We start from the raw sequence: 13,686 nt of genomic DNA on the forward strand, positions 1-13,686 counted from the left end.
ATTAGTGATTTATAGTGTTCCCATATAAACATGGCTATTCCAAAGCTCTTGTGGCCACAGTTCTGGAAGAAATTTCAGTACCACATCCCACTTACAGTTACATGCAGTGATCTGGCACTGAAAAATACCAATGAAGGTATACCAAAAAGGTCTCTTCAGCAAAATAACTTTAGTTAGGGACAATACTACTTCCTAAATTGCTCTCAAATACTTCTCAAACAAATCCAGCAACTAAGACTCTTCAAAGAAAACTAAGAAGTGTATCCAGAGCTAATTCATATCTTGAACAGTATCTATCTACATCTGAATGCTCACAAATATTGGAGTGGCAAAAAGCAATTCAAAGTCCAGTGGATTCATACTGGAAGCCAAAATAATTTTTTTCTGGTAGCCTTAGTTGACCATACTGCAAGCTGTGGAAGTATTGATTACCTGAGAGTTTATCCACATGTGAGGTTCATGGACAGCAGATGAGCTTGTGGATTTGCAGTGCCAGGCCCTCCTCTGGATTACCCACAAATGTGGATTTTTTTTTTAATTGATTTTTTTTTATTTTTACATACAAGTTAGAAAGTCCTTGGAAATGAAGGTAAATTGCTTTGTATGTAATGCTTACAATAGTATCAGCACAGGGAGTTAGTGAGATGTAAATTCACACCCCAGTGTAATGTGTCCTAATTTCTCCAAGCCCTAGGGCCATCTTGCTCCTGAATGAGAGCACCCAGATAGAGGTTTAAATGCATTTATTAAGGTTTCTCATTGTCCTGCTGTTGAATAACCTAAAGCATTTCTGCCTTGATGGAGAATGAGCTACTTAATCATGGAGACTGCAGAGGTTCAGTTTGCATCTGTTGCTTTGCTTTTGTTTATTTTTGCTAGAACCTTTCACCTTATCTGGCAGAATACTGGAACACAGACTCTTCCTTGACTTTGCAAGGGGCATTTCAAAGCAATGTTTCCAACGTTGGACAGCAAATAGTTCTACTTAAGTAAGTACAAGTGGATGTTAGTTTTAGTGTGAAATGGTACAAGCAAAAATTCAGTGTGATCTATAACCATATATTGCCACTTGCCTTCATTTATCTGTTCTGCCTGGGCTTTCAGGTGGGAGGTATCACACCTGTGCCAGCAGTCAATTTGGGAATATCAGTTGGGAATGTGTCGTGGTGGGTTGTTTCCAGCTGACTCCTATTTGTTATCAGGCCCAGTCTAACTATGTCATTGTAAGCTAACTCTTCCTTTGATTATGAGCAGTATTAATGTAGTACCTTCTGCATTTGACTAAAAACTTTTAGCAAAAGGGTTGTTTCTTCAGTGTAGAGTTTTGTCAGGTGCCTTTGTCTCTGATTAAAATATGGCTTGCACATATGCTGGAGCGGTATTTCAGCCATGGTGGGGTGACAGCTCTTATCCTATGATGTTGTGTGACACAGGTAGTGAATTAAGCTGCAAGCAGCAAGCTTTTTTTGGTTCTGTTACAGTAAAACATCTGGATATTGTATGAAGAGTGGGAACCTACTCTGACACTTTGCTGTCAAGGCGCACTTCCTCACTACTACCTCCCCAGGAAACTATTTAATGCTAAGAAAAGTTCCTGAAAGAAAAGAAAAAGAGCCTCAAATACAAAGTTTTAAGCCTGGTGTACATGTGATGTTCGGGTTGAGGTTTTGTTTTTAATGAATATCACAGAATTACAGATATGTAGACTACATGTACCAACTCCTGTATTTAAAAAAATTACTATTTTAGCAGATTATGGTGCTACAAACATGTTGGCATAGTTTTACTACCTAAACTGTCCTGCAGTATAGTTATACTATAGTATATAGTATATACTGCAGTATAGTTGCACTATAGTATCCTGCACTATAGAGATGATTACCTGGGTTTGGGCTCTGTTTGTGTGTTTTTCATGAGTAGGCCAAGCTTTTTGCAGTTGATACCCAATTTCTGTAATTTCCCTTCTGCAGAAAAGTGGCTTCAGGTACTGTGGGCAGCCCTACCATGCTAGACCTCGCTGGCAGCAGCAGCAGGGGTGGGAAGTTTTTATAATTAGAAGCCTCGTATGTTTCTGCTACTAGGGATGCTGTGCCTTAGACTTGGTTACGGTTTGCTGTGAGGGAAAAAAACCCCAAAAATAAAAAACGTTCAAGATGCCTTGTGCACAGACCTGAGACCCAGCCCTGCCCTTCCTGCGCCGCTGGACGGGAGCACACAGAGCAAGGGGGGAGGCTGCCGGTGCCGCTGCCGCACAAAGCGCAGGTGGGAGCGATTTTGCCCTCAGGGCCGCGGCCGCAGGAGCGGGGGCGCTGCCCGGGCGCCGTCCGGCTGCAGGGGGCCTCGGGCCGGGCCCCTCGCCCGCCGCTCGCCTCGCACATCTCCGAGCCCGCAGGGCCGGCGGCCGCCGCCGCCGCTCCGGCCGCTGCCTCCGCCCGCCATTGGCCGTGCTCAGCCCTCCCCCGCTCCCCTCCCCTCCCGGAGCGCCGGGCAGCGGGGCTCGGGCGCTCCGCGGCAGCGGCGGGAGCCGCGGCGGGGCTGGGGCGCTCCCCGAGCGAGCGCGCCCGGCCAGCGGCGCCGGGGCTGGGCCGGAGCGGGGCCGCCCCCGCCGGCGGCTGAGGTTGAGCCGCGCCCGCGCGCTGCAGCCCCGCAGCCCCCCCCGCTCCGCGCCTGCAGCGGGGACAGGAGGCGGCGGCGGCGGCGGCTGCCCCTCGCCCGCCGTGCCCCGGCCGGGGCCGCGCGGGTCGCTCCGGGCGCAGGGCGGCTCCTCCTCCATGCGCCGCGGTGCCCGCAGCGCCCGGCTGCCCCGCGGAGCGCGGGGGCGGCGGGAGGCGGCGCGGGGCCGCGCGGAGGATGCCGGCGGGCGGCGGGGCGGCGCGGGCCCCCGGCGGGGCGCGCTCCCTCAGCCCCACGGCGCTGTCCCGCAGCCTGTCCCGCCTGCGCGAGCAGCGCGCCCGCTCGCGGGCCATGCTGGCCCTGGGGGTCACGCAGATGGTGCTCGGCTGCCTCATCGTGGCCGTCAGCTTCGCCGCCCTGGCGCTCACCACCTCGGCCCGCGTCCGCCACTCCTGCCCCTTCTGGGCCGGCTTCTCGGTGAGTCGGGGGGCGCGGGAGGGGGCGGGCGGGACCGGCGCCTGAGGGATGCTCGGCCGCCCGACAGGTGGGACGCGGGCGGCGGTCGCGGGCCTCGGCGCCCTCCCCGCGCTGAGGCGGGCAGGTGAGCTCCGCGATCCGGCTGCGCCCTGTTCGGCACGGCTGCGGCGCTCCCCGGCCCGGCAGCAGCGCGGTGGCTCTTCCATCTCCCCTTTGGAAGGGCTGGCCAAGGTGGATTGGGTTTTATCAGCAGCGTCGGGAGAAAGTTGGGATGACAAATGAGCCTCTGGCGTTGGCTCAGCCGCCGGTGCCCGTTCCACGGGCGCTGACTTGGGCTCACCTTGAGACGCGGCTGGCGCGGGTCTGGCGCCGCTGCAAATTGAGGCACCAGGCGTGAGGTGCTGGAGGTGACCAAACGGGACGAGCACAGCAGGACTGGGGTTTAAGGTACACACACGGCATGGAAGAGCTCTCCGAGGAGAGCGCGAGTGCTCCGGCAGGGCTGGGAAGGCCGGGGCTGTGAGGCAGCCGAGAGCCCTGAGAGAGGCTGGGGCTCGCCCCACGGGAGGCTGCCGGTCTGAGGGAAAAGCTTTTTTACTCTGAGCGCAAACCGGGGTCCTTCTGATTTCTTTGTGACATCCTTGTCTACTTTCCATTGTGTCCTGCTAGCACAAATTTAAAACAAACAAACAGACCCGAATACCCAGAGTTGATAGTCTGACTCAGGTGGTCTCATTTAGTGCTGATCATGAGTGGCTGCATCTGTGTGTGGGCACAATGGACACATTAGGATAATCCCGCTTCATGAAAGTTTTTCTCATAAGCAGTGAAATGGGGCTTGACATTTATGAAGAATTAGGCATTTCTGAGGGCACTGGTAACAGGCTCTGTGTTATTGGTGAAGATTTGCTCCATTTAATTTAATGCGTTACTGGTTTCAATTATGTCTCTTCAGCTCTTTTAACGGACCAGAGAGTTTTCAACTTCAAACGTGCTTGTTAGAAACCAGAGCAGTTAGATAAAATATTTTGGGTTATTTAGTTCTGAGCATGTGGTAGAAATGGTGTAATTTTTAAAAAGTCTTAAACTATTTAGTATGCTCTTATGCATTATATTATTTTTTTCTGAGTCCTTCACAGCAAAAGAGTCATTCTGGATTAATTATTTAGATATCTTTCTTGATTTTGTTGTATTTTATTCTAGTCTTGAAAAGAAATATGAGTTTACACTAATAGCATTGGTGTTGTAATAGTCATTCTATTGAATTGGATCCTCTGCAAGATAATATGCAATTATTTGCTGTGATGAGGTGTGAGTTTTAGGTTCAGAATCTGGCTGCTTACATTTAATGTGCTACTAAACCAACACAGCTCAGGCAGCCTTTGTTTCTTACCTTGGCAGAGTGAGCAGGAATACGCACAACTGCTTGTGGATTTCGGTAAACACAACTTTTTCAATAGCACCTTTTCCCCACCTCCTGCGTTCTGTGTGCAGAGACGTTTCTGGTGGTTATTGTTGTGCTCCAAGACAGGCTGCTTTCCTCACTGTGGTTGTTTCCTACTCTTCTCTCTGTTATTTCACAGAAAATGTGTTTCCCATGTAGATTTCATGCTTGTTGCTCACCAGAGACACCAAACCTGTGATTCCAGCCTGTGGTAGAACGGGTGGAAGGCTCAGGGAATTGCAGGACTGCTGACTTAAAGGCCTTATTTTCCTGTGCTGTCAGAATGAGACAGGTGTACCTTGTTTCCTAAACTAAAGTTTACCTTCTGAAAAAATAATTCTACCTTATAAATTATCTGTCTGAGCATTAGAATAAACTTAATTTCCTTCTATTATCCTCACCTCTAAGTCTCAAGAACTAAGAGAAAATAGAGCAGTTTTTGAAGCATGATGAGCCCTAAAGAACTTTTTGAAGTTAGTTGATTATACAGCCTTTTCTAAAAGCCCTTTGAGGTATTTAGTGGATTTAACAAACACTAAATATATCATCACTCACAGCTGAAAAATGTTTCTGTGGAAGAGTAACAGTCTTTAGCTTGCTTCTATAAAATGCAGTTAAAGAAATAAATACAGGTGGATTTAAGTAACATGAGAGAAAAAGAATGGAACTGTCTTTCCCCTCTTTATTTGGTGCCAAAATCAGACACAGATATTCACTGCCTTCACACAACTTCCCCCTCACTTCTTGGAAGTAAATAACTGAGTCACTTGATATTGAAGTAGAAATTCTGAATCTATTTTGTTGTGTGTTTGTGTGGTATACTGTAGTTTTTAGTCATTAGAAATGCACATCCTAACAGGGAGTTGTCTTGGCATTGATACTTTTCAGCAGTTTTTGACAGCAAATGACCTGTCAATATAAATGAAGGCTTCAAAATTTGTTATGAGTATTTCAAATGTTTCTGAAAATAAATTTCTACTGTTTGTAACAGTCTAACTGGTTGAAAAAAATTTCAAAATAGACCAGGCTGCATATTCGACTCACAGAAAGTTCTGTAATTAAATGCAAGGAAAGATTCTGATTTCTCACTTTCTTTTAGAAATCAAATCAAGTGACCCATGTAAGTGAGAGCTTCTTTAAAGAACAAGGCACCATAATTTCCATAAAACTTTGACGAGTTCAGAGCTTATTTAAACATCATCCCATACCTTAAACATTTTATCTTTCATAGGAAAGATTAGGAAGATACTCTTTATCTTCATATATTTTGTATTAAAACATTTTTAAGGCAATTAATCAGAGTCAACCTCACACTGAGCAGAAGGAAATTTGAGGGTTAGATAAGCAGGTACTGGTTAATTCTCTGCATAGGCAGCATTCATTGGCAAGACCTTGCAATCTGTGTGCTGAAATGCTTGGCAGCTTGTTCTCATTGCAGTTTCCTGAGAAAATGGTGATTTCTTCTTCACATTCTCTCAATTGGGTAAAAGAAAATATTTTTCATATAAGGAAAATGAGCATAAGTGTCTTTGATCCTGTTAAGAACATCAAGAACAGAGTACCAGCCCCATTTTCATGGTGGAAGGATAGGTCTCAAAATCAGTTCTGGTAGATCACTGGAAGTATGAGCAGTGACAAGGTTATTTATCTCTCCTGTAGGTCCATAATTGCTTGAATATGAGAAAATATTTGTGCCCCCTTTGCCCTTTAGGATGCAAACCCTGTGCCAGTTGTGGTGTGCTGGTTGTGTGCGTGCCCAGATGGAAGGAAATGCTTCTGCTCAGTGATGTTCATGGTCCCTGCCAGTGCTGGGACAGCTGCAGCACACCACAGGCTCGTGGAGCTGCGGGTGTGTGACTGCAAAAGCAAATCTCGCTTTGTGGAGTCATTTCTTCAAATTATTTAGAGGTTTGCAGAAAGATGTTTATCCTGCTACCCCCCAATCTTGATTTGAGAAAATTACCAGGCTTAGAGACCAGAGTTCTCTCTAGTAGAGCAAAGTACTAATAAAATAGCAAACTAAATCCTAAGATTACCCAGGTTTCTAAAATTACTCTGGCACTAGAGTAATTGCTGTGTATTCTTCTATCTCCTTTTTTATGTACGGTTACTTGGCAGTTGTTGTGTTCTTGTGTAGAAGTGTGTTGCTGGAAGATCTTGTGCTGCCTTTCCTTTTTATTAAGTTTCTTCTCAATTGTGCCTCTTTTCATCCATATCCCATGTTCAGAGCAGATCAATTCGTCTGTGTTAAAAGCATCTTTAATGTAGAATGTTCTCAAGGTTCATGAAATATCTGCTTTTTTGTGTTCTTTGAAAATGGAAACAGATATAAAGGGAGATTGTTGGTGTGAACTCAAACCCAACTTTTCTTTTATGGAAAATATGTTATATACCTGTCTACTTTATTAACTGAGAAAGCTGAATGTCAGAGTCTTTTCTGTAGTTTTCTATGACATGGAAACAGATATAAAGGGAGATTGTTGGTGTGAACTCAAACCCAACTTTTATGGAAAATGGGAAATATGTTATATACCTGTCTACTTTATTAACTGAGAAAGCTGAGTGTCAGAGTCTTTTCTGTAGTTTTCTATGACTTTGTACAAAATAGGTTTAAAAACCTCAGGTGGTGCTTAAAGGAGTTAACTTTCAAAAACTTCTACTTGTCTGTGACCCGGGCTGTTCCTCACATGCAGCAGCTTGTCCTGGCATGTTCCTGTACAAAGGCATTGTGGAAGTGAAGGGGAGAGGACAATAAAGATAATTTGTTAGCAATTGTGGTTTTCTCTTCTTCTCCATTTCAGCTAAAGGGTTTGGGTTTTTTTCCTTCCTCCTCTCCCCTGCTCTGTCGTCTTCTGGTATTTTCCATTATTGCCTGTGGATAGTCAGAAGGAGTAGAGTGATAGTTGTAGCTCGGGGCAAGGAACTTGAAGTTTGCATGAGAAGCCTCTTGCCAACAGTGTGACTGTGAAAGCAAGGCCAAGTTCCTTGAGAGAAAGAAACCTCAGTTCTCCTGTGGTGTGATCCAGTGTTCACTGGCTGGAACACATTTATTTGTTTATTTGTCTTGGAGAGGAACATTTCATGTCTAGGACTCCAAGGGCAGCTTTCCTGTCCACCTGCTGTAGGTAGAAATGGAACTCCAGCTCTGTGGTTATCAGGTGGTTTTTCACCAATGTCCCCTGTACTTGTGAGTGTGCTCTGTGAGAGCTCTGGATCCTGTCTGGAGCATGAGAACCCATAGTATGGATTGCTTGGTTCTTTACTCCTGGTTAACACACACTGCCTGAGAGCTCAGCCTGCAGCTTCCTTGGAGGAAACTCTGCTTGGGTAAGAGTGTGTGAGCAGATCCCTTCTCTGCAGAGGATTGTTCCAATAGCAGGTTCCAAATCTGTGGACTCCTAGCTGTAGGGGGATAGAACATGGAATGCAATCTCATCCCCTAAAGAGTTGCAGCTGAACCAATTACTAAAGATTAGGAGCAGGCCTGATGTTAACAGGCCACACCTGTAGCCAATAAGAACAGTGGTATAAAAGAGTGGATTGGAGGGAACTGGAGTCAGTTGGCTGCTGCGAAGACAAGGAAGAGTCAGTGCCTAGAGGAGCTGCCTACAAGAAAACATCAAGGAGGTATGAAACTCTGGCAATATGGTACCCTTGCAATGACCACATGATATTGCAAAGGTTCTATTCATCACACATAGCCATGATGATTAGTTTGTTGTGAACAAGTTGTTATTCTGTGAAGTTTGCTGCTGGTTCAGCAAATGTTCTATACCTCTAAATGTTCACTTTCAGGCTTCTTTTGGAGGAGTTTGTATTGCTGGTTTGGAAATTGAGTAGGTAAATTTCCACACAGAAAAAGTTTACAGGAGATTTATCAGACATCTAATGCAGATTATCAAATAGTCAAGCCCAGGGAAGAAATGAAACTGATTTCTCTATATGGCTGTTGAAGATCTTCTGTCATTCCTGAAAGGTGATGCCTCCACTCACTAGGACAGTTACTTTGATGTTCCTTGTTTCAATTTGGTGAAATTTAGAAGACCAGGAAATGGATCACTTTAAAAATCCCACAAGTGACTTGGTAATCTTTTGCCTCTTCACAGTCTGGCCAATAAGTCATGGTAGGTTTTTGCCAGTGATAGTCACAAAATAAAAGCTGCTCAATGGGATGATACTTTTGAGAAGTAGAAGTGCCAGTTTGACTGATCACTGTTAACTCCTCAGTTAGGAATTGTATGGTGCAGTCTCAGTTTTAGTTACAAATAGTGGAACCTTCAGTTATACACACTTGCAAAAGAATTACACGAACTTGGATTCTTTGAGGCATTATCTGTTACTGTGTACCACTGTATCCTTTATTAACTACCAGCCCTGGGTTTTTTCTGACTTCTTTTTGGATTTGCTAACACCTCAGGCACCTCTTTCCTTCCCTTTGCAAGTTTGTCAGGGCTTTGAAATGTGATCAGTCTGTGGAAGGAGGTCAGCTGTCTGGAACTTTGTGTCTCAGGAAGCCTGCTAGGGATGTGTGTTGTGCTACACGGTGTTGGTAAAAAAATCAGTCACCTGCACAGGCTTGCTTCTCACCTTCACAAGCTGCACAAGGGCTGCCATGTGCCTTGTCTAGGTGATGGATCATTATAAATTGTATTAGCATTCTTGGTTTGTACATCCTGACTGTATTGTATGACAGACAAAAAACCCAGAAGCATCCAACCCAGAAAACCCACGAGGCTGTTAATAGATGCCAGTTAAACCTTGGCATTGGTGCACAGGAAGGGTCAGACACATCATAGAACATAAGAACTGAGAGGCCCTGGGTGCATCCTCTGTGCTTTGTGAAGTCTGTAGTCAGGCAGGGCTTTGGGACAGGGTGAAAGTGCTGTTTCCATATCCTGATGGAATAACAGCAAATCAGCTGGACAGAGGAACAGTTAGAAAGATGACAGCATTCCTTTTTAATTCTTTGAACTGTGCCTGGTAAAATAACTGTTTGTAACTTCTGGGGATTTGGGACTAAGTAAAACCTCGAGATTTTTTTGTCTCCAGTGCACTAGAGAATAACAGACTCATGGGAGGCAACATTATTTGTTTCATGAGGCACATCAGCTTTTATTGCTTCTGAGCATGTTCTGTTGCCTTAGCTTAAGAGCAATTTAATTAAAAAACTTCCTGTGTTACAGGAAGGAGTAGTGGAAGAAAGCAAAGATAATTATGATAAGAAGCAGGAGATGTCCAGTCTGTAGGGAAGAAATAGCATCATTTTTATTAATCCCATATTATTATAAGTGACCTGTATTCTGAAGTCTTTATATTTCTGTAGGCAGCCAGAATGCAGAATTAAAATTTTTTCAGAAAGACAGGTGTATGTCTCAGTCTATTTAGAAATAAAATATTTCTCCTGGATACTCGTTGTCCTTTCCAGCCATTTTTTTTAATGCTGGAAATGTAGGAGCATGTGGTGTAAAGGACAGTAAATACTGCCCAGGAAGGTAGGAGAGCTAGCTGTGAGGAACAGGTAAAGTCTATTGAGAAACTTGGACAGAGCTAAGTAGCTTGGTGGAAGTGGGAATTTCTAAGGTAAATAATCTAGTTATTTGCAGCTGCTGAACTTATTATGCCTTCATTTTAGTTTTATGTTGTGACTCACTAAAGGAATGAGTTTTGAATTATCATGTTTAATTAGCTATTCTTTCACAATTCATTTTTCTGCTCGCTCCTGTGCCTTCTGGGATCCAAGGGCAGAACAGATAATGGGACTGTGTAAGGTGTGAACTGCCTGAAAATTTGTAACTTACAGGAGTGTAACGATTTCAGTGGTGTATTTAGAGAAAGCTGCTCTTGTAGAAGCAGGTGGTGTGGTCATTACCTCATCTCTTTGGGAGCAACCACATTGCTTTAAAGGAGTGTTATGCAAATGTGACAAACCTAGGGAATTTATAATTGAGGAATATTTATACATTCAGAGCATCCTAGCTTACATGCAGGCAACATTTTAAGATCAATATGCCCCAAAGCTTAGTCTTCCATCTCTGGCAAAGTCACAGAATCACGGTGTCTACCCCATCAACAGAGGGTTTGCAATCTGTTTGTGAGGACACTGTGTTGATCATTCCTTCACAGGCTCTTGCTTGTGCAGTTTGAAACTGCAGTCCTGTCCCCAGTCTATTTGGTCATTGTTATTTTTGGTGGTCTGTGGACGTGTCCCTATCAGTGCTCCAGGTCTGGTTGTGTGTGTGCTCCCACTCACTGCTCACCAGGGCACACAGACTCTGCTCCTGGGGATGAAATGGAGCCAGAGGATGAGCTGGGAGAACAAATGGAATCTGACTGCTGGGAGGATGAAACCTCTGGGCCAGAATGGAGCCTGTCTGAACAGTCACTGATCCACTGAGGGCTTGGTGTGGGTGCTCTCCAGACCAGATTCTTTTGCAAACAGATCTGCTCATGTTCCTCTTGCTCTTTGGTTATTCAGGTAAAACCTGTGAGGCCAATCTGAAAACTCCTGTACTGTGCAGAGGATCTGAGCTCTCTACAAATGGCTAGAAATGCTTTGTGCTGGGCAGAATTTTCCTCCATCCTGGTTACATCTCCATTGGCAGTTTGCTGCAGGTCTGCAGATTAAAATAGCCAGTTCTGAGGAGCAGATGCCAGTGCTTGGTGTGTTACATTTAAGGGCCTTGAGTGGGTGGAGTACTTTTGAGCTAATTTGCAGTAAATGAGAAATACTTACTGCAATTACTGCTGCATCACTTATACTCAGACATTGTTTTCCAATAGATTGTGGTTTAAAAAATTGAATAATTTCATAATATTCTAAAAAGTGTATTATTTGATTTTATTATTGGTTTCATTTGTTTTTTTCATATTCTGATAAAAATGAGAAAATGTAAACACTTTCAAGAATATGTATTTTTGCTTCAAGGAGGCAAACTGAATTTAACACTTTGATTTCTGATCTTTATAACAGCTTGATTTAAACTTGGGTAGTTGAAACAGTAGCACAATTTTAAACTTTTGGGTCTAATTTACAAAGTAGGAGTTACTCTACTTTGCAAACTTGTTTCCATTTTGAATATGAACTTTCCTTCTTTCTAGAAGCCATCATCATGAGTAATTTCTGTTCTGCAGAACCAGCAAATAATGTCCTCACTGATAACTCTGCAGGTTTGTTATTTCTGTCACTGACAAAGAGTCAATCTCAGCAGAATTATTTTCATGTGTGGGGTATAATGTACTTATGAGATTTTTTTTTTGCTACTGTTTTAGCAGAAAAGAGCATGGCTTAATCTGAAGATTCTAGATAAGCCTTCAGTGCCAGAGAGATAAAAACAGGTGGTTTTAAACTGAGCACACTTAGTCCAGAGGCACTGAGAGATAATAAACATGTAGCTTTATGCTGTCACTTTTGTATTCACTCTCTTCAGGGGAAAAAACTCTTCATCTGTGTGAAAAATTGTGTTTGCAGCTATTTTTCAGATGTGACATTTTTTTGTCTGCTAAAGAAATTAAGATTACTCTTTAGTTAAAAAAAAACCAAACAAAACCAAACAAAACACTAAACCAGCATTGAGCATTCAATGTAAAGAGCCAAGGGACAACCTGATTTATCAATAATAAACACAAGTCATTATCTCCCTATAATGCATTCCAGTGAGCAGGGTTCTATCAGAACAGTTAAACTCAATGGTTTTCCTTTGTTAGAGCAGTGGAAGCATTTGTTGACTAATGCTACTAAAATAGTGGAATAATTTGTTGACTAATGCTACTAAAATAAGAGGTGTTCAAGTTCTGACTCTGTAAACAGTCATCAAGAATTTTGATGTTGCTGTGAACACGTGTGACATTGCTCTGTCATTCTGGAAATAACATTGGTGGAAAGTGGTTTTGTCATATCTTGAAATTAGCTGTAGTTCAAACAAATTTCATCTTTCCCCAGGCTCAAATACAAAACCTTTTGAAAACTTGTGAAATATATGGCTTAAAGAAAAAAGAAATATTCCCCTCTCCAGTGCAAAGGCTGCTGTCCTGTGTTTGTGTTGATGTGAAGGGAGCTCAGTCTGGTCTATGTGTCTCAGGTCATCCAGAGTATCAAACTGTGCACTTGGCCCTTTACATGTTCCCTCCTAAACAGACATTTTCTAGGACCACTTACATGTTCTTGTGGCAAGTTTCAGTTTTTCTGTTTGTGAGCTGAAAATAAAAATGCATTTAGAAAACTCCTAATGAAAGTGTGGCATCTTTAGATGAAGAAGAGATGAGCTTCCTCTTGCTTGCCTATACAGACATGATTTGTATCTGCAAGATTATTGTGTTTATTGCAAATGAGAATAAACCAAATGGATGCTGTTGTAGTCCTTTCTGCCTTGAAAATTGCTTTCCAAAAAGCAGTGTTAATTCAAGAAGTGCTAGATTTGAGTTTTCATTTTGCAGTGGTTTTAAACATAATAGAGTTTTCATGTGAAATAAATTTTCATTACACTTAAAGAGTAAAAGGGAGCATCAAAAAAGAATATTTCTGAGTTTGCAACAAATATTTGGTTATAAAGGATACTTGAAAAGCGTTGACTTAGGGAGTGGGAATTTATTAAGATACATCAGAGTATGATGAATAATTTTTATCTTCAAAGTAACATTAAAACCAGAACAAGACAAGCCACAAAACACCACTGGAGTGGGGGGTGTGGGGAAGGAAGGAAGGAAAATGCGTGTAGGATAATGGCTCATGCCCTGGAGACACATTGCCATTGGTCTGTAATTGCAGGATTCCTTACAGGATTCCTGTGATGCCCCCGTGCCCAGAGGGAATGGAGCCAGGGGGAGCAGCACAGGTGGGGGGGCAGGTGCACTTTGGCTGCCTGACAGCGCTGCACACTTTGGGTGTGATGTTAACAACTTGTCCCTGCTGCCTTTGTGCATAGACCAGCAATGCTTGTCCTTTCAGAAGGACACAATAATGTTATGGTAGGTAGCAGTCAGGTTTAATGTGTAGGCTGAAGTCTTTCACATCACCAGTTTTTCACATCTGTTCTGGTACAAGAGGAGACATTAGCTTTTTTAAGGAGTTCCCAACAGGAAACTCTTGTCCTGGTTATTCTTGTGTGACACATATTGGTCTGGGCCTAAGGAATTTGTAATAGTTTAGAACTTCT

The 13,686-nt window shown here is 43.6% G+C and overlaps 1 protein-coding gene across 7 annotated transcripts in view; it reads left to right on the forward strand.

The window, feature by feature from the left end:
* The first annotated feature begins 2,455 nt into the window (after positions 1–2,455).
* ENTREP2 (endosomal transmembrane epsin interactor 2) overlaps positions 2,456–13,686 on the forward strand; it is a 90,167-nt gene continuing 78,936 nt past the window's right edge. For 3 of the 7 annotated variants that reach the window (XM_077185397.1, XM_077185398.1, XM_077185400.1), the window contains exon 1: positions 2,470–3,090. In XM_077185397.1, the coding sequence (XP_077041512.1) occupies positions 2,851–3,090 (240 nt within the window). In that variant the 5' untranslated portion in view covers positions 2,470–2,850. Of the gene's footprint in view, positions 3,091–13,686 lie in introns of all 7 variants that reach the window. The other 4 variants (XM_054642113.2, XM_077185401.1, XM_077185402.1 and 1 more) reach the window with 3 other exon arrangements.

The sequence above is a fragment of the Agelaius phoeniceus genome, chromosome 13 (assembly GCF_051311805.1).
Source record: "Agelaius phoeniceus isolate bAgePho1 chromosome 13, bAgePho1.hap1, whole genome shotgun sequence".
Classification (NCBI taxonomy): domain Eukaryota; kingdom Metazoa; phylum Chordata; class Aves; order Passeriformes; family Icteridae; genus Agelaius; species Agelaius phoeniceus.